The sequence below is a fragment of the Cherax quadricarinatus genome, chromosome 5 (genome assembly GCF_038502225.1).
Source record: "Cherax quadricarinatus isolate ZL_2023a chromosome 5, ASM3850222v1, whole genome shotgun sequence".
Classification (NCBI taxonomy): domain Eukaryota; kingdom Metazoa; phylum Arthropoda; class Malacostraca; order Decapoda; family Parastacidae; genus Cherax; species Cherax quadricarinatus.
Window position 1 is genome coordinate 44,333,658 of NC_091296.1, and position 24,418 is coordinate 44,358,075.

The window sequence follows — 24,418 nt, forward strand, 5'->3', positions numbered from 1 at the left end:
TTATGCAGTGGAGAATGCCGAAGTGTTCTCTCCAAAATTCCCTTAGGGTCAAGTGAGTGTCTGTGGTCACAGTCAAGCACCTGTGAAACATTGCTTTTGTGTAGAGTTTTTTAAAGTTTGCAATAACCTGCTGGTCCATGGGTTGGAGGAGAGGAGTGGTATTTGGGGGCAAGAACTTTACTGTGATGAACCCAAACTCCTCGAAAATTAGGTCATCCAAGTTTGGAGGATGAGCAGGTGCATTGTCCATTACTAGCACGCACTTGAGATCCAATTTCTTTTCCAGGAGATACTCCTTCACACTTGGGCCAAACACTTCATTGAACCACTCGACGAAAATTTCCCTCATGACCCATGCCTTACTATTAGATTTCCAAAACACACACAATTTACTCTTCATAGCATTGTTTTTCCTGAACACTCTGGGATTTTCAGAATGGTACACTAGTAATGGCTTCACTTTGAAATCCCCACTAGCATTAGCACAGAACATTAGCGTCAGCCTGTCTTTCATAGGCTTGTGTCCTGGCATTGCCTTTTCCTCTTGTGTAATGAAGGTCCTCTTTGGCATTTTCTTCCAAAAGAGGCCTGTTTCGTCACAATTGAACACTTGTTCAGGTTTCAGTCCTTCAGCCTCTGTGTACTCCTGGAATTCATGCACATATTTTTCAGCCGCCTTGTGATCCGAACTGGCAGGTTCACCATGCCTTACCACACTGTGTATACCAGTGCGGTTCTTAAATCTCTCAAACCAGCCTTTGCTGGCCTTAAATTCACTCACTTCACCTCTATTTGCAGGCAATTTCTTTACCAAATCTTCATGCAACTGCCTAGCCTTTTCACAAATAATCGAAGTCATAAGAGTATCTCCTGCTAATGGTTTCTCATTTATTTTTTTTTTTTTCAACAAGTCGGTCGTCTCCCACCGAGGCAGGGTGACCCAAAAAAAAAGAAAGAAAATCCCCAAAAAGAAAATACTTTCATCATCATTCAACACTTTCACCACACTCACACATTATCACTGCTTTTGCAGAGGTGCTCAGAATACAACAGCTTAGAAGCATATACGTATAAAGATACACAACATATCCCTCCAAACTGCTAATATCCCAAACCCCTCCTTTAAAGTGCAGGCATTGTACTTCCCATTTCCAGGACTCAAGTCTGACTATATGAAAATAACCGGTTTCCCTGAATCCCTTCACTAAATATTACCCTGCTCACACTCCAACAGATCGTCAGGTCCCAAGTATCATTCGTCTCCATTCACTCCTATCTAACACGCTCATGCACGCTTGCTGGAAGTCCAAGCCCCTCGCCCACAAAACCTCCTTTACCCCCTCTTTCCAACCCTTTCAAGGATGACCCCTACCCCTCTTTCCTTCCCCTATAGATTTATATGCTTTCCATGTCATTCTACTTTGATCCATTCTCTCTAAATGACCAAACCACCTCAACAAACCCTCTTCTGCCCTCTGACTAATGCTTTTATTAACTCCACACCTTCTCCTAATTTCCACACTCTGAATTTTCTGCATAATATTTACACCACACATTTCCCTTAGACAGGACATCTCCACTGCCTCCAACCGTCTACTCGCTGCTGCATTTACCACCCAAGCTTCACATCCATATAAGAGTGTTGGTACTACTATACTTTCATACATTCCCTTCTTTGCCTCCATAGATAACGTTTTTTGACTCCACATATACCTCAACGCACCACTCACCTTTTTTCCCTCATCAATTCTATGATTAACCTCATCCTTCATAAATCCATCTGCCGACACTTCAACTCTCAAGTATCTGAAAACATTCACTTCTTCCATACTCCTCCTCCCCAATTTGATATCCAATTTTTCTTTATCTAAATCATTTGATACCCTCATCACCTTACTCTTTTCTATGTTCACTTTCAACTTTCTACCTTTACACACATTCTCAAACTCATCCACTAACCTTTGCAATTTTTCTTTAGAATCTCCCATAAGCACAGTATCATCAGCAAAAAGTTACTGTGTCAATTCCCATTTTGAATTTGATTCCCCATAATTTAATCCCACCCCTCTCCCGAACACCCTAGCATTTACTTCTTTTACAACCCCATCTATAAATATATTAAACAACCATGGTGACATTGCACATCCCTGTCTAAGACCTACTTTTACCGGGAAGTATTCTCCCTCTCTTCTACATACCCTAACCTGAGCCTCGCTATCCTCATAAAAGCTCTTTACAGTATTTAGTAACTTACCACCTATTCCATATACTTGCAACATCTGCCACATTGCTCCTCTATCCACTCTATCATATGCCTTTTCTAAATCCATAAATGCAATAAAAACTTCCCTACCTTTATCTAAATACTGTTCACATATATGCTTCAATGTAAACACTTGATCTACACATCCCCTACCCACTCTGAAGCCTCCGTGCTCATCCGCAATTCTACATTCTGTCTTACCTCTAATTCTTTCAATTATAACCCTACCGTATACTTTTCCTGGTATACTCAGTAAACTTATTCCTCTATAATTTTTACAATCTCTTTTGTCCCCTTTCCCTTTATATAAAGGGACTATACATGCTCTCTGCCAATCCCTAGGTACCTTCCCCTCTTTCATACATTTATTAAACAAAAGTACCAACCACTCCAACACTATATCCCCCCCTGCTTTTAACATTTCTGTCATGATCCCATCAGTTCCAGCTGCTTTACCCCCTTTCATTCTACGTAATGCCTCACGTACCTCCACCACTCTTACATTCTGCTCTTCTTCACTCCTAAAAGATGGTATTCCTCCCTGGCCAGTGCATGAAATTACCGCCTCCCTTTCTTCCTCACATTTAAAAGTTCCTCAAAATATTCTCGCCATCTACCTAATACCTCCCTCTCCCCATCTACTAACTCCCCTACTCTGTTTTTAACTGACAAATCCATACTTTCCCTAGGCTTTCTTAACTTGTTTAACTCACTCCAAAATTTTTTCTTATTTTCATTAAAATTTCTTGACAGTGCCTCTCCCACTCTTTCATCTGCTCTCCTTTTGCACTCTCTCACCACTCTCTTCATCTTTCCTTTACTCTCCATATACTCTGCTCTTCTTATAACACTTCTGCTTTGTAAAAACCTCTCGTAAGCTACCTTTTTCTCTTTTATCACACCCTTTACTTCATCATTCCACCAATCACTCCTCTTTCCTCCTGCCTCCACCCTCCTATAACCACAAACTTCTGCCCCACATTCTAATACTGCATTTTTAAAACTATTCCAACCCTCTTCAACCCCCCCACTACTCATCTCTGCACTAGCCCATCTTTCTGCCAATAGTCGCTTATATCTCGCCCGAACTTCCTCCTCCCTTAGTTTATACACTTTCACCTCCCTCTTACTTGTTGTTGCCACCTTCCTCTTTTCCCATCTACCTCTTACTCTAACTGTAGCTACAACTAAATAATGATCCGATATATCAGTTGCCCCTCTATAAACATGTACATCCTGGAGCCTACCCATCAACCTTTTATCCACCAATACATAATCTAACAAACTACTTTCATTACGTGCTACATCATACCTTGTATATTTATTTATCCTCTTTTTCATAAAATATGTATTACTTATTACCAAATTTCTTTCTACACATAGCTCAATTAAAGGCTCCCCATTTATATTTACCCCTGGCACCCCAAATTTACCTACTACTCCCTCCATAACATTTTTACCCACTTTAGCATTGAAATCCCCAACCACCATTACTCTCACACTTGATTCAAAACTCCCCACGCATTCACTCAACATTTCCCAGAATCTCTCTCTCTCCTCTACACTTCTTTCTTCTCCAGGTGCATACACGCTTACTATAACCCACTTTTCACATCCAATCTTTATTTTACTCCACATAATCCTTGAATTTATACAATTGTAGTCCCTCTTTTCCTGCCATAGCTTATCCTTCAACATTATTACTACTCCTTCTTTAGCTCTAACTCTATTTGAAACCCCTGACCTAATCCCATTTATTCCTCTCCACTGAAATTCTCCCACCCCCTTCAGCTTTGTTTCACTTAAAGCCAGGACATCCAGTTTCTTCTCATTCATAACATCCACAATCATCTCTTTCTTATCATTTGCACAACATCCACGCACATTCAGACTTCCCACTTTGACAATTTTCTTCTTCTTATTCTTTTTAGTAATCTTTACAGGAAAAGGGGTTACTAGCCCATTGTTCCCGGCATTTTAGTTGACTTTTACAACACGCATGGCTTACGGAGGAAAGATTCTTATTCCACTTCCCCATGGATATAAAAAGGAAAAGTAATAAGACCAAGAACTATTAAGATAAATCAAAGAAAACTCAGATGAGTGTGTATAAATAAACGTGTATATGTATGTGTAGTGTGACCTACGTGTAAGAAGAAGTAGCAAGACATGCCTGTAATCTTGCATATTTATGAGACAGACAAAAGACACCAGCAATCCTACCATCATGTAAAACAATCACAGGCTTTCGTTTCACACTCACTTGGCAGGACGGTAGTACCTCCCTGGGTGGTTGCTGTCTACCAACCTACTACCTATATCCACACCAATAATAACTTCTCAACCTCTTCCAGTACTGGTGATCTCATTTTTGTCAGCATAGTTACTCCCTTTGCAACAACAGCATCCTTTATTTCCTTTTTCTTGGCCACTATGGAACATAAGGTTGTGTAGGGTTTCTTATACATCCTGGACAGTTCGGCCACACTTGTACCACTTTCATATTGTTCAATGATGGTTTTCTTAAATTCAGTCGTATTTCTCACCTTCTTTACCAAAGGCTTGGCACTAGGAGCTTTCTTTGGAGCCATGGTAGCTTATTTAGTACTCGCAAGCACTAAAATAAATGGAATATTATGAAATATTTCGCTGGAGCATGTGAGGGGACCTTCGCTCACTGGTAAACAATGCCAGACTGGCTGCCACCCCAGCTCACGCAGTGGGTACACATCCCGGATGAACTACGACTCGCGAGTCAACCTATGAAAAGCGAGTCCATGTTTATACGAAAATACCCCTATGATTGGCGAATTTTACGATTGCCGGGAACTACGAAAAGCGGGGGACCACTGTATCTTGATTGGTGGTTTACTGTTATCTAGAAAATAAATCTTTAGAGAACTTGAGTTTAGGCCAGAGCATCCCCTAAGGAAGGTTCCTTGATGTTGGTGAGGGGCTCTTGATCAAGGGAATTGGATCTGTGCTTCAGTTCCCTGAATTAAGCCTGAATACCTTTCACACTCCCGCCCACAGGTGCTGCATAATCCTATGGGTTTAGCGCTCCCCCTTGATTTTAATAATAATAGGCTGGAGTGTACAGTGTGTGGCAAGTGATGAGAATTAACTAGTTATGTGTATATTTTACCACTTTTAGTGGTAAGTTTCATGTCACTGCTCATGGTTTGTTGATATTTTCAGATTCATGATCTGGAAGAAGAGAACAAGGGTCTTCGTGCAGAACTCCTCATCTGTCAAGAGGCAGCCAAACAGGCCTTCCTCCGCAGTGCCAATGTCTTGAACTCTGAAGCCATTACAATGTTCCAGGTCAGACACTTCACTTACATCTTTGTTTACATGTGCTCACACACTTTTATCATCATATTATTTATGCCTTCTTTAACCTGTAAACGGTCTAAACGTACGTATATGTTCTTACCGCTAGTGCCCCAAACGTGTATAAATGTTTTATTTTTCCTGCCTTCAAATATGGCACAATTGGCCTGAGATGCCTTGTCAGCAAAGAATGGGTCTTAACCCTCAGTGTGCACCATATTAAAAAATCTGGGACCACTTAGTACCTTGTGGGAGCACCAGTTCAAATGAGCATCAGCTAGAGCAAACAGCGCTGCAAACACCTAGGATTCATTGATTTCATGTAGTATTAACTCTCCCATTTCAAGAAGAAAGTAATTTTGACCTCGAGTTTAGTGGCTTTGAGGTGGATGTGGCCATAAGTGGTAGAGGAAATATCAAAAAACCTTGATAATAACCCATGTGCAACATTTGTGCAACACCCTTTCAGAATGTCTTATAACCTATGCCCTCAGTAAAGAGAAGCAATTCTGGAATGTAATACTTGTTCAGCAGGCTGTTGATTGGCTGGCTGGCCAGCTGTATGGCTGGGCGGCTGCTGGCGGCCTGGCTCCGTTTGTTTGTCTGTGTCTGTCTATCTCTGTCTCTGTCTCTAGGTCTGTCTCTATCTTTGTCTGTCTCTGTCTATCTCTGTCTCACAGGTACACATAAATACAAGTTTACATAGTGTAAATTACCTAGGATAACCCAAAAAATCCAGACAAAATGCTATGCTCTGCTTGAAGATAAGAGTAAACATGATGACGCAGTCTTGTGGCTAGCTAGACAGATAGACAGATAGACAGGGAGCTTGGCAGACAGACATGTTTGTGTACCAGTGAAAACAAAGGGAGGGCTAATGCTCATCAAATGTCAACTCTTATGTTATATCATCTTATCACTTCACTGTCAGTGGTGGACTGAGGCTTGTTTTACTTGCTGCTGCTGCTGCCACTGCCGCTTCTTCTTCTTCTTCTTCTGCTTCTTCTTCTTATGTACTTCCACATATCCAAAACATTGCTGGGACCTATAAATACTTTGTATATATTCCAAGACAATAGTAAATGGCCAAGGCAGGTGTAAATGTCCACCCGTCAGTGTGTTTGTGACAATTTGAGTACAATTTCAGTACCTAATACTAGTGTCAGAACAAAGATTGGCTATGAAATGACAAGAACTACTATTAATTGTAATTATCAGAACATAAAAATTATATAAAATAACATGAAAATTAGGAAAAAAGGTATACAGTAGGACCCCACTTATTCGGCAGGTTAGGTTTCAGGCTTCTGCCGGAAAGCAGACATTGCTGGAAAGCAGAAAACCATTTTTTCCACTTATAAATGCATATAAATGCCAGGTAACTAGTTTACACTAACAAATATACATTAGCAATAGAACTAGGCATTAAAAACAATAAAAAGTAAAATACGTACATGCACAGTACACCCATTACTTACCTGAAAATATTTGTAGTCTTAATGTAGGGTGAGAGGTGAGTTTAATTTGTAGGAAGTCAGGTTTGGGAAGTATGGTAGCCAGCCAGGTCAGCCCACCCCACCCCACCCACACGTAATATACTACATTTAATTAAAGCTCCCCAGAGCGATAAAATATATGTACAGTACATTCAGTAATTACCTTAAAATATCTGTAGTCCTAATGTAGGGTGAGAGGTGAGTTTTATTTATAGGAAGTCAGGTTTGGGAAGTAAGGAATCCAGCCAGGGCAGCCCTCCCCTCCCTACCCACAAGTAATGTAAACAAACCAGACGAACACGTCTGGTTTTCTCTGCTTTACATTGTGTACAGGTTGACTCCACGTTGATATAGTAGAATAAATAAAGAGAAACACTCCCATTCTCATGTAACATTATTTTTAGAAGAAATGATGCCATGAGTGAAGGGATACTTAGGTACAGGTACACATACATATAATTTTCAGTTATAATAATAATGTAGGTATGTAGTCCACCTGGGCTACCTACCTACATAGCTACACGATATTTAATGCGGCCCAAAGCCATATTATTACCATCGACATACCATGTTCACTGAGTTTAATCGTTTCTGACAACTACCATCATAAACAAAGGGAGAAGTAATAAATAATTCAAGCCGAGAATAGTAAACAAAAACGTTATGTATTAAGGGGAGTGATGTAATGTTTTCCCTCTGCCTGGCTACTACACCTCCATAGTATATAAACATAAAATGTTTATATGCTGTGTAATGTGTTTCTTATATAATTTTGAAGAAAATATCATAGGTGAATTGATGAAAATGTCTATATTGACATAAAATTAGACATTTAATGTGCCCAAGAGTGATTATTATTACATAATAGAGAGATGTGTTCATGGAGAATGTAAACAAACCAGGTGGCACGCGCTGTATTAGTGGAACGCTGTAAGGCAAAACGCCAAAAAGCGGGGCCCTACTGTATCGGCAACACTTCTGCAAGCGGCAGGACTCGATGTTGCCATCATGTGAGCATCCAGTGCTAACTTCTCGGCCTAATATCTCTGTAAGTACTGACCCTAATTTTTTTTTTTATCCTTTAACACTTAAAAAAATGTGCTCTTTATTTTCATAAAAAAAAAAAAAATAAATTTTTTCAAAATATTTGGGGCACTGGGGTAGTGAACGTATATGTTTGGACCGTTTATGGGTTAATGTACGTACATATATAATTTCTAGCAAAAACGGCTTCTTCACTTTCATGAATTACAATTATTTTTCATAAAACTATGTTTGATTTGCATGTTTACACATGTGCTGGCATCTTTTACTTAATCATTTCATTGTCCCATACATCACTTGGCTAGTTCCCAACAAGTGTCATATTGCCTGGAAAATACCAGACTGCTCATATGAGTATTGCAGAGAGACTGTTCATAGTGCACTCTTACATAGTTCTTTTTAATAGAATGGTATTCACATTTATATTAAAAAAAATATCGGAGCACGATTTGCCTTGGTCAGTGCACCTTAAAAGTTTTAAGAAACGTGGCCCAGGCATGAAAACTTTTTTGGCAAAAGGGTGAATGTATGAAAGTACATATAAGGGATACCAACATTTATATGAAGCATTGGTTGTGAATTTTGTAGTGAGGAGGAAGCTAGAGGCAGTGGAGATGTGTCTGAGGGCAATATGTGGTGTAAATATTATGCAGAGAATTCATAGCTTGGAGATTGAAAGGAAATGTAGTGTTACTAAAAGTATTATCCAGAGAGCTTAGGAGGGGTGGTGGAGGTGGTTTGAACATTTTGAAAGATTGGAAAAAAATAGGATGACTTGGAGGGTGAATAAATCTATGGAGGGAAGGTAGGGTAGGGGTTGCTTTAGGTAAGGTTGGAAGGAGGGGACAAAGGAGATTTTGTTTGCAAGAGGCTTGGACATCCAGCAAGCGTGTTTGAGTGTGTTAGGAGTGAATGGAAGCAAATGGCTTTTATGACTTGATGAACTGTTGTAGTATGAGCAAGGTAATATTTATGAAGGGATTCATGGAAACTGATTAGCCTGACATGAGTCCTAGAGGTGGGAAGTACAGTGCCTGCACTCTGAAGGAGGGGTGAGGATATTTGCTGTTTGGAGGGGCACCACATCTTTGGAAAAACAGTGATGGAGTAAGTTTCTTCTTTATCAGATCACCCTACCTTGGTGGGAGATGCCCAGTGTGTTTAAAAGGAAAAAAACATTTATATGGCCTGGGCAGAGCTTGATGTTGACTCTGGGTCAATATGGAGTATGCTTTAGTGGTCCTCGTAACCTCAGCAGATGACTGACCCACAGCTGTCAGCTGATTGAATATAAAACAGATGCCTCACACCTGTCTGCCATTCACAGCACACATAACCAACTCCAAACACTTCTTTATCAACAAGCAAGTAAAACTAAGAAATGTGAGGTACATTAAAATTCTTCCTTGACACTATTATAAACGAGGAAACTGTATAGCGAATCGTGTGATTGTGTCATGTAATAAACTGTATGACTGGAGTCGGTTAATAAAACACACATGCCACAGCCATCTACTGCACAGTGAGCTAGTACATAACTGTCTCCAAAGACTTTTTCATCAGCCAGCAAGTGAAACAAAATATTTAAGATAGGGTAAAGCTCTTCAATACTTTTGAAGCATATTTTGTGATAAGATTGTGTATTAAATTCATAATAGTAGCTGGGCAGTGTATTGGCCATCATCGTTTTCTATGGCTGGGGCACCATGCCAGTTTTCTGCAAGGGATAGAGGTACACTGTCAGTCAACAGCATCTAACACAAGCTTCTCATGGGCATTAATAATCAAGTTTATTTAGTAAGTTTTTATTTAGGATTTCAGTATATACATACCATACATTTCTGTATCAACAAGCAATCACTTTTACAATATATTTTGTCACAACTTAATTATTTCTGCTTTTTTAATTGCATTAAATATTGAACACTAGGTACACTAGTTTCTTATAATATTAGTTGTGTTTAAAGATGTATTAGCATTTCAAACATAGGGAAATGCCTAGCCCAACATTGCTCCATTTGCAATATTTGGTGTATATCTATGATAGAATTGTGCTTTATTCTATTCTTTATACTATTTTAGTCTTCTAATGATGTGTACAAGGAATACTTATAATATTACAATTGTTTCAGAGTGTAATATTCCTCAAAACATAGAAATAAGTGATATTGTTTGTATTTATTCAGTTATCCTGGGTTAAATATACTGCCCTCTACATTATTGGAGGCAACTGCCTTGAACATTATTGGAAGCAGCTGCCCTCTACATTAATTTCTCATACTAATATAAAGGCATTTTCACATTGATGAACATGTTTTTCTGGGTACCTTAATCCTGTGTTTTAGTATGTCATTTTGAGAGAGCCTTAGTTTATTGAAAGACATTACATAATAATTCATCATCTCTTTATTGAAATACAATGTATAACAGTAGCTGGAATAATGTTCCAGTCTGATATTTATACTTCAAGGGAATATTCTTTGATTTAGGGAATTTTTAGGTTATGAGAGTTGTTTATTGTGTCTCTAATGATGTGTTGTTTATTGTGTCAGTAATGATGTGACCAAATTGGTAGACAGAAGTAGAAGAATAAACATTAAGTCTGGTAGCTTTTATGTAATTATCTCTGGAGTTCATAGTTGAGATAACTGCACACTCCATCCTGACTGTTGTATCTGATATGTTTAACTGCACTCTCCATCCTGTGTGTATGTTATTGTGCTTACCTGCACACTCCATCCTCACTGTTGTATATCATATCATGTTTAACTGCACAAGCTTTTCAATTGTCAATCAGCTGCAGATAAGCTATGTTGATGATTGTCAACAACATAGCATATATTATTAACACAAGCAAGCATTCCCTAGGTTACAGCAATATTTTTCTCTTTATAATTGCATTTATCTTGGTAATAGGTTGGTAGACAACAGCCACCCAGGGAGGTGCTACCGTCCTACCAAATGAGTGTCAAACGAAAATCTGTAATTGTTTTACATGATAGTAGGATTTCTGGTGTCTTTTTTCTGTCTGATAAACATGCAAGATTTCAGGTACGTCTTGCTACTTCTACTTACACTTAGGTCACACCACGCATGCATGTACAAGCATGTAAATACACACACCCTTCTGGGTTTTCTTCTGTTTTTTTACTAGCTCTTGTTTATTTCCTCTTATCTCCATGGGTGAAGTGGAACAGAATTCTTCCTCCGTAAGCCATACATGTCATAAGAGGCGACTAAAATGCAGGAGCAAGGAGCTAGTAACCCCTTCTCCTGTATACATTACTAAATTTAAAAAGAGAAATTTTCATTTTTCTTTTTAGGTCACCCTGCCTTGGGATATGGCCGGTATGTTGAAAAAAAAAATGCAGTTAATTCATTGGTATACACATTGTATTACAAGTATGGTGAATGTGTGTCTCATTAATGTATTCTCATTTGAAGAATTTAATATCTGTGAGGACTGTTAGAATATCCTGACAGTCCTACATTTCTTGAGTGACTGTCACTAATTGAGGAGAGCCTCACTTAGTGACGTGCTTGTTTACTGACGACTTGGACTTACGACGGACTCTCTGACCAGTATACATACCTTAATAATAGAGCTGATTTCCTGTATTCTGTTAATTACAATATACAGTACACTGCTGTGTAAAGATTTAAAAATACATATACCATAAATGTTATAAATGGTGCAAAGGTGACATTAAAACAACATCACAGATGGTTGACACAAACGCACTACCATTATAGTATGCTCCTCACTTAGCGACGAATTCGTTTACCAACCTGGTCTTAGGAACAGAACTCTGTCGTTAAGTGAGGAGAGGCTGTATATCCTGATGGTTCCAAATTTCTTTATTGAGTGTCAGGGTATCCTGACAGTCCCACAATTCTTGAGTGAATGTCAGCATTTCCTGTTGGTCCTACATTTCTTCACTGAATGTCAGTATATCCTGATGGTCCCACATTTCTTGAGTGAATGTCAGCATATTCTGGAATTGATTTTTGCAATTATTTGTTGGTTGGCCTGCCTAATTTACATAAAAAAACTCTAATCTGTTCTGAATTGTGCAGTTACATGGGTATTTTCATTCCCACCTGGAGTTCCTACCTGTCCCCTACTTATATTAGCTGCATTAACTCCTTCTCAAGACCAGAATTAAACTGAAACTGTTTATTAAAATTTAAAGGTATTAAGTTTCAAGAAGTCATGTATCTTGCTGATGTGCTTGAACCTTTTTTATCAGGAATCGGAATATGCCTATGAATTGCTGCAACCCTCTTAGTATGAGCGTTATACTTTGGGAGGGAAATCATTTTTAGTAAGAACTCTTTTTTTTTCTTAGGTAGCTCCTAGACTGTATACCAGGTTGCCAGTGTGTGTTAAGAGTCTGGAATGTTCATGCTTTAAGGTCTTGCCTGTAAACTCAACTTTTTTTCTAGAACTTGTGATGCTGATTCATATAATAAACTTCTATTTAACAACCTGTATAGATACTAGACAAAATTCACTGCATCAGTTGATTAAAAAAAAAAAACATTGGATAAAGTCCACTGCTTTTAGGATTGCCTTATTTTTTAGGGTCACAAGAAAACAATTTCCTCTGTGTTCACTAGTCACCATTAGCGGTGACTCTTTCATCCCTATTCATTCATTATATTGAGGCTTCACTGTAAAATGAAGTAATGCTATCCTATTGCATTATAAATTTTTATCAAAGATAACAGAATATTAAGAGGATCACAACTCTAAGAATTAGTACCATTATTTTAATTTTCTTACCAAATCCTTTAGTAATTTATCCTCTCAAATGTTTTTTTAACGTCTGCTGTAAGAAGTGTGAGTACACTGGAGAACCTCTCTTGTTGCATAAATCAACTTAGAACTAGGCTTCAATCTTTATACCAAAACTGCATGAAACCATATTGATAATTTAAATCCTCAGAAGAGTTCTTTAGCTGGTAAATTTGTGTATCATTATAAATTTCAGTCTTAACTGATTTGAAATTAAATCTTTACAAGCATCACAGAGGAGTTTGCTTATACAGTGGACCCGAGTTTCGTGATTAATCCGTTCCAGAGAGTCTGCCGAATGGTGAAATTCATGATTGGCGAATCCATTTTCCTCATAAGAAATAATGGAAATCCAATTAATCCGTTTCAGACACCCAAAGGTATTAACAAAAATAATTTTTTTAAACATTAACCCTTAAACTGTCCAAACGTAGATCTACATTTTTTCAACATTTGAAAGTATGTAGAAAAAGTAGATCTTTTTTTCTTTTTTTACATTTGAAAAAGTGTAAAAAAAACTTTGATCTACTTTTTTTGTTGTGGTTGTATTTGAAAATATGTAAAAAAACGTAGATCTACTTTTGGAGCACTAGGCATGTGGACGTAGATCAGCTTGGACAGTTTAAGGGTTAAATATAGATTTACATACAGAAAACAATGACAAATAAATATAAAGCACTAATAAAATGGGTAAATGAACATTTAACATCACACTTACCTTTATTGACTCTTGTTGGTGTATGGAAGACAGGTAGGAGGTGAGAGGAAGGCGAGTTTTTTATGCTTCAATATGACACTAATATCATCTCTACTGCTTATTTATCTATCACAATTCTTCTAATATGACATAATAAATGATATTAATAACATGAAAACATGATATATTCTCTAGAATGAATAAAATATGTCATAATGTATGTGAGGAGTAAATGGTGGAAGTGTTGTTGTTTATAAGGGTTTATAAGGGCCACTGAGAGAAGCTGTACATATTTTTTTAGTGGTGGTGGAGGCAGCAGCAGAAGCCACCACCACTATTCACACTTAAACAATATACATAATTTATAAAAAAGAAATATTGACATTTTAATTTATAAATAAGAAATATTTACACTTGGAGGAGATGTTAGTTTAATTAGTTAGTTTGATGGAGGAGATGCTGGCAGAGGTTTAGGATGGTGGAAGATAGCAGGGTAGCATATGTTCATTGGCCCTTTACACCTCCAACAACATTGGAGAGTTACCTTCGTGTCATTTTTCTATCGCTTACTCACTTTACTTACTTGCTACACTGTTAATTCTACACTTTATTGCTGGCTGGCACTATAGCCTTTATCGATACCTGCTGCTTTAGTATTGTACATATCATAGAATCACTGAATCACTGCAGAAGGCACATTCACCCCTCACTCTTCCTCCTCCACTTTGGTACTTTGCTACGAGTTTTTTCTTGAATTCTATTGTGTTCTTTCCTTCTTTACCAAAGGGCTGGCACTAGGAACTTTGTTTGGGCCCATGGTTGCTTATTTAGCAGTTGCAAGCACAAAAAGCAATGGATTATTATGAAATGTATCGTATGAACCCTCGGGGGGATGGCCACTCTCGGGTAAAAAATGGCACACCGAGTGTGAATGGTGCAGGAGACTGGCTTTGTGTGCGTGCTGACAGTGGACACATACTGGACGGTTGCCGAATCACGAGGCCAATCATGGACTGTGAAACTAAATTTTGGCGAAAAAACTTGTCGAAAGTCGGATTTCACGAAAGTCATGGCTGCCAAACGGCAGGGGTCTACTGTAATTTATCCAATATTTTGGCATGCTGATATTTAGCTTTATTATGTTAATGCAGTTATTACTTAATTTTCTGCTTGCTGTGTGTAGTAATTACAGATACATTTAGTTTGTGCTGCTGCTTTTACTATGAACTTATTAAACATATGCATCCTTGTACTTAATTTCATCCATGTCCATTACTCAGTATGTTGGAGAAAAACTAAAATATAACATTTGAATGCTCCCAGGATGCAGCTACCCGCCGTCTTGGGCTTGAAGATAATATAGATGAAGGTTGCTTGTCCTCACAGTTGTCATCTAGCTCCTCCTCCATACACACAGGCCTTGAGGAGAAGGGTGAAACTGTATTCAACTCAGCTAACAAAGAAAATGCTGGAAGGTCTCAAGATGTGAGAGAGAGTAGAAAAGGTGAAGAAAGAACAAGAAGTGAAGACAAAGATATGGATGGAGATTTTATTCAGATGCATCATTCTCGTGCAACATTAAAACAGACTGACCATAGTAGGCCCTATTCAGCATTTGGTAGAGGTGATGATCGTGAGTTCTTATCTTCACATCCTGACCCAAATACCCACCAGAGAGTCATGTCAGGTCATCAGAGATCTTTTCACTATAGGCCAGGTCTTTCATCAGTTGGAAATGAAAGAAGTCAGAGAGACCAACGGACAGATCATGGAGCAGTACCAAAGAAAAAACCAGTTATCTCGGATTTTATCCCTTATTCCCTGCGGCAGGAAACTCGAGCCTTTCTGCAACAACTGCACGATGAAAGACTGGTTAGACCTGAGCCTACATTCTCTTCTAGTTATGATCCACAGCACACAACACAAGGACACTCTTCCTCTCAAGATAGCCACAACATCAAGTCATGCCATTGCAGGTCAGGATATATTAGATCAGCCCACAGCTTTGCTCCTTATAAATGCCCATATTGTACACCCATTCAAAATTCTTCTTTTGGTCATGCTAAAGACAGTGCTAAAAAGAAACCTGAGATTAATGAACCTCCAAAGGGAAATCAAGTAGCCTCAAATTTTGCTCGTAATGTTATCTTATCTGGTATTAATGCTGACAAGAAAAAAGTTCTTTATAAACCCAGTGCTTCAACTGTGATAATTGAAAAGCATCTTAATAAATGACATGTTTTTAACAGTGCTGTATATTAAATACATAGGAGGGGAGTAAACTTTCATAGCGATATGTTCCATTCCTTGTAGAGCTTTATGAAGTCTGTGACATGATAAAGCTGAAAACAGTAAAAAATTTTAATAGTAAAAGCTTTTTCTGCACCTGTCTTTTCTTCATTACTGTTTTTACTACTTTTTTGTATCCAGGTGTTCACTGAAGGAATAATGAGTTGTGATAAACTATCAAGTGCTGAGTGAAAGTATATTGAGTGCAGAGTGATGAGAAACTGGGCAAATAATGAAGTACTCTAAGAATACTAGCTTTATTATGTAAGAGTTGTGTTTTTATCACTGGAGGCAAATACAGAGCTGTACTAATTTGTAGTAGATCTGTATTTTTACTGCTTTTAACAAGTATTCTTAAGATGGTGTGATAAAGTGATATAAAGTATTTTATAATTGATATTGATGGGTTTTTAATAAACCTACTTCAGGAAATTCCTATTGATTTGCTGATGTCTGTTTGAAAGTTCTTAATCATTGCACAATGGTTAAATGCAGATGACAATCAGCAATGTGTTATGTATATAAGGACCAGTTTGAGGCTCTACTTGCCTTGTATTCCATCTGTATTGCATAAGTGGCTTAGCATTGTTCTCCACTTGGTTTAAGTAGTTTACAATGTAAGCAGGAAGTCTTCTGTACTGTGTTGAGGGAGGCCCTTGTTCAACTTTTAAGTACAGGATATTACCACTGAACAAGTGAGGGTGCAAGGGGAAACAAATAACTTTGAGAAGGGTAAACCACTTAAAAAGTGAAGATGAGAGGAAGAAAAACCATTAAATAAGTGAGTGTGAAAGGAAAGTAACTAGACTTGGGAAAACCAGCTTATTTTTACTTTGTTTTATGCAATTTGTGTTTGAAACTTTCTTGTGAATATAATAATTATAGTGTTTTATTCAAGAATTGTATAAATAATTGTGCATTATAAGAAAAGGGATTCTCATCTGTACTTAGCAGCTCTGTATGTATGCTTGGAAACAGTTGCTTTTTGCTGATGACACTGTGCTTTTGGGAGATTCTGAAGTTTTAAAGGTCAGTAGATGAATTTGGGAGGATGTGAAAATGAGCATAAGAGCAAGGTGATGAGGGTAACAAACAAGTTAATGAGAGATTGGATATCAGATCGGTTGGAGGGAGTATGGAAGAAGTGAATGTTTCAGATATTTGGGAGTGGATCCCTTCAAGGAAGGCTCCTTGATGCTGGTGAGGGGCTCTTGATTCAGGGAATTGGATCTGTGCTCCAGTTTCCAGAATTAAGCCTGAATACCTTCCACATCCCCACAGGCGCTGTATAATCCTACGGGTTTAGCGCTTCCCCCTTGATTATAATAATAATAATTGGGAGTGGATTTGTCGGCAGATAAGTGAAAGATGAGGTAAACCATAGAACTGATGAAAGGTAAAAGGTGGGTAGTGCATTGAGGCATCTGTGGAAGATCATTATCTTTGGAGATAAAGAAGGGTATGTGAGAGTATAGTGGTTCCAACACACTTAAATGGGTGTGAAGCATGGGCTGAGAATGTTGCAGCGAGGAGGAGATTGGAGGCAGTGGAGATGTGCCTGAGGGCAATGTGTGGTGTGAATATTGTGCAAGGAATTGATAGTTTAGAGATTAGGAGGTGAATTACTAAAAGTATTATTCAGAGGGCTGAGGAGTGGTTGTTGAGGTGGTTTGGTGATTTGGAGAGGATGAAGCAAAATAGGATGATTAGGAGGGTGTATAAATTTGAAGAGGAGGGAAGGTAGGATAAGAGTCATCCTAGGAGAGGATGGAGGGAGGGGGGAAGTAGAGGAGGATTTTGTGCAAGGGGCTTGGACATACAGCAGGCATGTTTGAGTGTGTTAGATGGGAGTGGAGGCAAATGGTTTGTGGGACCTGATGAGCTGTTGGAGTGTGAAGGGATTCAGGGAAACTGGTTAGCCAGACTTAAGTCCTGAAGGTGGGAAGTACAATGCCTGCACTCTAAAGAAGGGATTTGAGATATTTGCTATTTGGAGGGGCATCTGAAATGTAGTATCTGCATGCCTCTGGCAAGACAGTGATAATGTTTCTTTTTCAGGTCACCCTACCACAGTTGGGTGACCCCGAGGTTAAAAAAAAAAATTAATATATAGTGATGTTAAAATTTTGTTAGGAAAACATACCCACCTTAGAAGGAAAACTGCACTAGTGTGTGTATTGAAAGGCACAGCCACCCCCTCTTCATTATGCCCACTTGTGTTTTGTTGTGAACAAAATAATTCCCACACCCCTACAACAACCACATTCCTTCAATCCCCACCCCCTTCCTCCTTAGCTCGCATATTTCCCCTTCACATAAATTCTTCCTTAATCACACCTGTAGTTTGTGCCTTCTCTTAATCCTTCAGCTGTATAGCCCTTGTGGCTTAGCTCTTCTTTTTAATTATAATAATAATCTTAATCCTTCAGAGTATCTTTTCCTTCAAACACTCCTGCCTCTCTCTCCCTTATAGGTTCCTCCTCCCTGAGCCACCCAGATTCCCTTACTCACACCTCCATCTGCTGCTTTCCTCACTAGTTCATATGCAAAGTGAAGACAAGACCATTGTAAATTTTGTTCAAAAGCAAACACCGAGACCTAGTATTAAAAAAAATTTAACTTTGATACAGTGTGCATCAAAAACATAAAGGAAAAGGAAGGAAGAGCAAAAAAAAAAGCAAGAAAAATAGAATCAACAAAGAAAAATGAGAGGAGTCAGTCTACTTCAAGAGGTAACTCAGCGGGAAGGGAAGGGGGGTGTCGACGGCAACACAAACAAGCCCTTCTCTCACCCTCAAGCTCCATCCTCAATCCCAGTACGACACCTCACTTGATCCTACCCATCCCTAATATGCAAAAACCATCTATTCTCTTTCAAGCATAGCTGCATTCTTCCTTATCATGTAGTGAAAGGCTTTTCATCCAAGTAATTGGAGTGTCCTCCCTCAGATCAGGCTTGATTGCCTTTACTCCTATTCCTCAGTAATTTGCTCTATCCGTTTTCCCCAGGAATTGTTGGTAATTTATGACATAGAGTGAGTTTAGGATTCTGTATTGAGGACTACATTGTGGGACATCTCCATTTTTTATAAACTTTGCATTTTTGACCGATTTGTAAGTTTTGATTTGGAACAAATTTGGAATTTGTATTTTAAACTATTCTCAGCCCTAATTTCATGAGTTAGTATGTGTATTTGATTTTATAGCTTTGATTCTCTATAGGAGGTCCATTTCACGGCGGTGGATTACGATCTTTGCTGTATTGGCATTACTGGGTTGACTTTGGCTCCCTCAGAGGAGCTATGACATGTAATGGCTTAACTGAATAATGTCCTCTTTCCTGGAAGTTGAGTCAACCTGCAGGCTGTAGTCTATGGTAGGTTAGAGGTCAGATGGGAGGTTTAGTACTGGCCTCACTGAATCAATTGGCTGGTCTATAATTGCTTTTCTCTGCTGGGTAGGATGTGTTTCAGTAAGGCCAGGTGAGCAACCATGAGAGGACACTACTTTGGCCCAGTGTCTGCTGCTTAGCACATTGGTTATATTCATGTATAACACTTATCAACCTTGGATCAGTGTTGTATCATTCTTGGGGGTTTAGTGCTTAGTTCTGATTGCATTATTGTTGATGAAAATTAGACACATGTGCAACATCTGGGTATCTTTCATGTACATGTTTTGCCAACCAGTTGCTTTATAAATGCAAATTCTAAGACATAATTTGAAGACAGTAGAACTATGTACGAAAGATAAGGTAATCAATCCCTCAGCCTTGGGTATGACCTACTTCCACTGGGGAATCCCACCTACCAGTGACAATGCCTCCGTCTGCCATTCGTCCCCTTTTCATCTGATACCAGTATATAAGCGCCAGCCTTCTTGCATGTGCTCCAGATTCTTCACGACTATGGTGCTCTTCACACCAACTCCAAGGCTGAGGGACTGATTACCTCATCTTTTGTATATAGTTCTAATGTTTTCAAATTATTATTAGTATTATTAACACTTTAGTTGTTGTAGTCAGTGGTTAAGCTTCGTCTTGTTGGGCTCAGTGGTGGGTGGGGGAAATGGGGAGCTGAAAGTTAGTTTAGCATCTTTATTATGCACCCCATACCTATCCTCTGAGTGGTATTAAAAAGATTACAGAGGTACATAAAGGGTCCAGGGACTGGACCGCAAAGTTTTGATAGCTGAACGAGTTAGTGGTAATGAAGTTATTACATGTTTAACACACACACACACACACACACACACACTTGATCAAGCACGTCAAGAAATTAGAGAAAGTGCAAAGATTTGCAACAAGGTTAGTTCCAGAGCTAAGGGGAATGTTCTACGAAGAAAGGTTAAGAGAAATTGGCCTGATGACACTGGAGGACAGGAGGGTTAGGGGAAACATGATAACGACATACAAAATACTGCATGGAATAGACAAGGTGGACAGAGATAGGATGTTCCAGAGAGGGGACACAGAAACAAGGGGTCACAATTGGAAGTTGAAGACCCAGATGAGTCAAAGGGATGTTAGGAAGTATTTCTTCAGTCATAGAGTAGCCAGGAAGTGGAATAGCCTAGCAAGTGAGGTAGTGGAGGCAGGAACCATACATAGCTTAATGATGAGGTATGATAAAGCTCATGGAGCAGGGAGAGAGAGGACCTGGTAGCACTCAGTGAAGAGGTGGGGCCAGGAGCTGAGTCTCGACCCCTGCAGCCATAATTAGGTGAGTATACACATGCAATAGAACGACAGTTCCATGTGTGAAACTTGGGAACAGTGATCACAACAATGGTATTGATCCTAGTGCAAAGAAAATGCTAGTCTAGATAACTAGAACTTTAAAGACAAGATGCTGAGCCAGTGATAATACTCTTTAAGTCCCTTTTCTCCAAGTTGGAATACTGTTGTATACTACGGCTGCTTCAAGGCAGGTGACGTTGCTGAGCAGGAAAATATGAAGAGAACTGTCACTGCCTGTATACATTAAATCAAGCATCTGAACTACTGGAAATAATTGAAGTTTCTTCATCTGTATTCCTTAGAACGTAGGTGAAGGGTAAATCAAAATTTACAATTGGAAAATCCTGGAGGGGCTAGTCCCAAATCTAACACCGAAATCCCTCTGTATGATTACAAGAGACTTAGCAGATCGCACAAAATACTTCCAATAAAATTCAGGGTCATATCGCATTTCCAGCGTATCTTATTTACGTCAGGCTTTTTTTTTTTTTTTTTGGTTCCAGTTTATATTTTTTTGTTGAAATTTAATTTGGAATGCATCCTCTTGATTGATTGTGTTTCCCTGTCCCAGGCGACTGTGCACTCAAGTTTAAACTTCTATTATGTTGTGGTCTGCTATTGGAGTCTTCGACATCGTTCTGTCCTAGACCAGGTCCTCATTTTTCTTAAATATATAGTTAGGGTGTTTCAGTGCCTGGTCGGTTCAGCAGTCTGCTGACTTTAGGCATATATATCACAAATTTAATAATTCTGTACTGTGAGACTGTTCCTACAAACTGCAGTTACAGTTCTTACTATAGTCTTTCATTTAAGATGTCTCGGATTAGGAACCGCAAGCAACATGATCTTCAGTAACTAGCCTTCGAAGTGCTGGAAAGTTACATCTGGTGGTTTATAGCTGTATAGCCCTTGTGGCTTAGCGCTTCTTTTTGATTATAATAATAATGGTGGTTTATACATAAATACACCCCTCAAGGAAGGTTCCTTGATGTTGGTGAGGGGCTCTTGATTTAGAGAATTGGATCTGTGCTCCAGTTCCCCGAATTAAGCCTGAATGCCTTCCACATCCCCCCCCCCAGGCGCTGTATAATCCTCCGGGTTTAGCGCTTCCCCCTTGATTATAATAATAATTATACATAAATACAGCTGCTAGATTCTTGGTTTCGATTTTGACTGCTAAAGCTTCGACTACATCATTGGAGGTGTTCAGTAACTTATGATGGCAGGTCAGGTAGGTGCTGGTGGGAGTGTTGCAGGGTGGTTATGATAGGTCAGGTAGGTGCTGGTGGTAATGTAGGGTGGTTATGATAGCAGGTCAGGTAGGTGCTGGTGGGAGTGTTGTAGAGTGGTTATGATAGCAGGTCAGGTAGGTGCTGGTGGTAGTGTTGTAGGGTAGTTATGATAGCAGGTTAGGTAGGTGCTGGTGGTAGTGTTGTAGGGTGGTTATGATAGCAAGTCAGGTAGGTGCTGGTGATAGTGTTGTAGGGTAGTTATGATTGCAGGTTAGGTAGGTGCTGGTGGTAGTGTTGTAGGGTGGTTATGATAGCAGGTCAGGTAGGTGCTGGTGGTAGTGTTGTAGGGTGGTTATGATAGCAGGTCAGGTAGGTGCTGGTGGTAGTGTTGTAGGGTGGTTATGATAGCAGGTCAGGTAGGTACTGGTGGTAGTAATGTAAGGTGGTTATGATAGCAGGTCAGGTAGGTACTGGTGGTAGTATTGTAGGGTGGTTATGATAGCAGGTCAGGTAGGTGCTGGTGGTAGAGGTAGAATCAGTGGTGACGAGTGGGAGTGAGTGGGACAAGCATATTTACATTTATGATGATATGTTTTATTAGTTGTGCAGGTTTTGCTGAGTGCTTGTGTTAAGGCGTTGTCTCCCCCCCCCCCCGGCCTCCTCAACAAATATTGGTCTTCCCTCCATAACTTAAACTTTCTTTGTCCACCTCTCTCCACAATCTGTGACATCGACAGTTATAACAAAATACAGAAACTTCTAGTTTCGTGGCCTGTCAGTGTATTTTGTGCCGTATGCCGAACTGCTACAAGGATGAGTTTACCGGCAGCACCATAACATCATACGAAAAAGAAAAATATGTGCATGTGCATACGCGCGTATACACACAGGATGGAATCAGCAGAGGTCAATCAGAGCAGAACAGAGCAGCAAGGGCAAGCACACACAGAACTATCCTTAGAACACCATCCCAACAAACTACAATCCACACTCACAGCTTCCACCCAACACCCAGCTATAGAATCCCACAGAATGCTACCAGGTCTCCCACCCTCACAGGCCCCCCAAACCACAGTGTTGGAAAGGAAACTGAAGGTATGGTACACAAATGCTGATGGAATAACAAGTGGGAGGAGTGGCACAAAAGAGTCAGAGGCATCGCTGGACATCATAGCTCTCACAGAAACCAAGCTATCAGGTATGATAACAGATACCATCTTTCCAATGGGATACCAGATCCTGAGGAAAGACAAAGGAACGGGGGGGGGGGTGGAGGAGTGGCACTGCTGATCAAAACCGATGGAATTTTGATGAGCTGGAGAGAGGAGACAGCGGAGAAGCAAGTGATTACATAGCCGGTAATTGCAGTGATGTATAACCCACCACAAAACAGCAGGAGGCCAAGGCAAGAGTATGACGAGAGCAATAGAGCGATGGTTGACACACTGGCTGCAGTGGCCAGAAGAGCTCATGCATGCAGGGCAAAGCTCCTGATCATGGGTGACTTTAACCACAAGGAGATCGATTGGGAGAACTTGGAGCCACATGGGGGCCAAGACACATGGAGGGCTAAGATGATGGAGGGGGTACTGGAAAACTTCATGTACCAACACGTAAGGGACACTACAAGAGAGAGAGGAGAGGATGAACCAGCAAGACTGGACCTAGTATTCACCTTGAGTAGTGCAGATATTGAGGACATCACATATGAAAGACCCCTTGGGGCCAGCGATCATGTGGTTTTTAAGCTTCGAATACACAGTAGAGCTACAAGTGGAGGGGGAAGCAGGAAGGCCAGGGCAAATGAAGCCAAACTACAAGAAAGGGGACTACACGGGAATGAGGAACTTCCTGAATGGGGTTCAGTGGGACAGAGAACTGGCAGGGAAGCCAGTTAATGAGATGATGGAATATGTAGCAACAATGTGCAAGGAGGCTGAGGAGGGGTTTGTACCCAAGGGTAACAGGATTAATGAAAAAGCCATGATGAGCCCATGGTTCACCCAAAGGTGCAGGGAGGCAAAACCCAAGTGTGCTAGGGAATGGAAGAAATATAGAAGGCAAAGGACCCAGGAGAATAAGGAGAGCAGTCATAGAACCAGAAACGAAAATGCACAGATAAGAAGGGAGGCCCAACGACAATATGAAAACGACATAGCAGCGAAAGCCAAATCTGACCCGAAGCTGTTATACAGCCACATCAGGAGGAAAACAACAGTCAAGGACCAGGTAATCAGGCTAAGGAAGGAAGGAGGAGAGACAACAAGAAATGACCGTGAAGTATGTGAGGAACTCAACAAGAGATTCAAAGAAGTGTTCACAGAGGAGACAGAAGGGGCTCCAGAAAAACAGACAGGTGGGGCACACCACCAAGTGCTGGACACAGTACATACAACCGAGGAAGAAGTGAAGAGGCTTCTGAGTGAGCTAGATACCTCAAAGGCAATGGGGCCGGATAACATCTCTCCATGGGTCCTGAGAGAGGGATCAGAGGCACTATGTGTACCCCTAACAATATTCAATACATC

At 39.8% G+C, this 24,418-nt stretch overlaps 1 protein-coding gene across 4 annotated transcripts in view; it reads left to right on the plus strand.

The window, feature by feature from the left end:
* The window catches only part of LOC128685135 (myosin heavy chain, striated muscle), a 102,260-nt gene extending 85,941 nt beyond the window's left edge, over nt 1-16,319 (plus strand). For 3 of the 4 annotated variants that reach the window (XM_053771671.2, XM_053771672.2, XM_070101738.1), the window contains exons 7-8: nt 5,462-5,587; nt 14,955-16,319. In XM_053771671.2, coding sequence (XP_053627646.2) covers nt 5,462-5,587; nt 14,955-15,866 — 1,038 coding nt within the window. In that variant the 3' untranslated portion in view covers nt 15,867-16,319. Of the gene's footprint in view, nt 1-5,461; nt 5,588-11,459; nt 11,485-14,954 lie in introns of all 4 variants that reach the window. The other variant, XM_070101745.1, reaches the window with a different exon arrangement.
* Nucleotides 16,320-24,418: the final 8,099 nt, after the last annotated feature.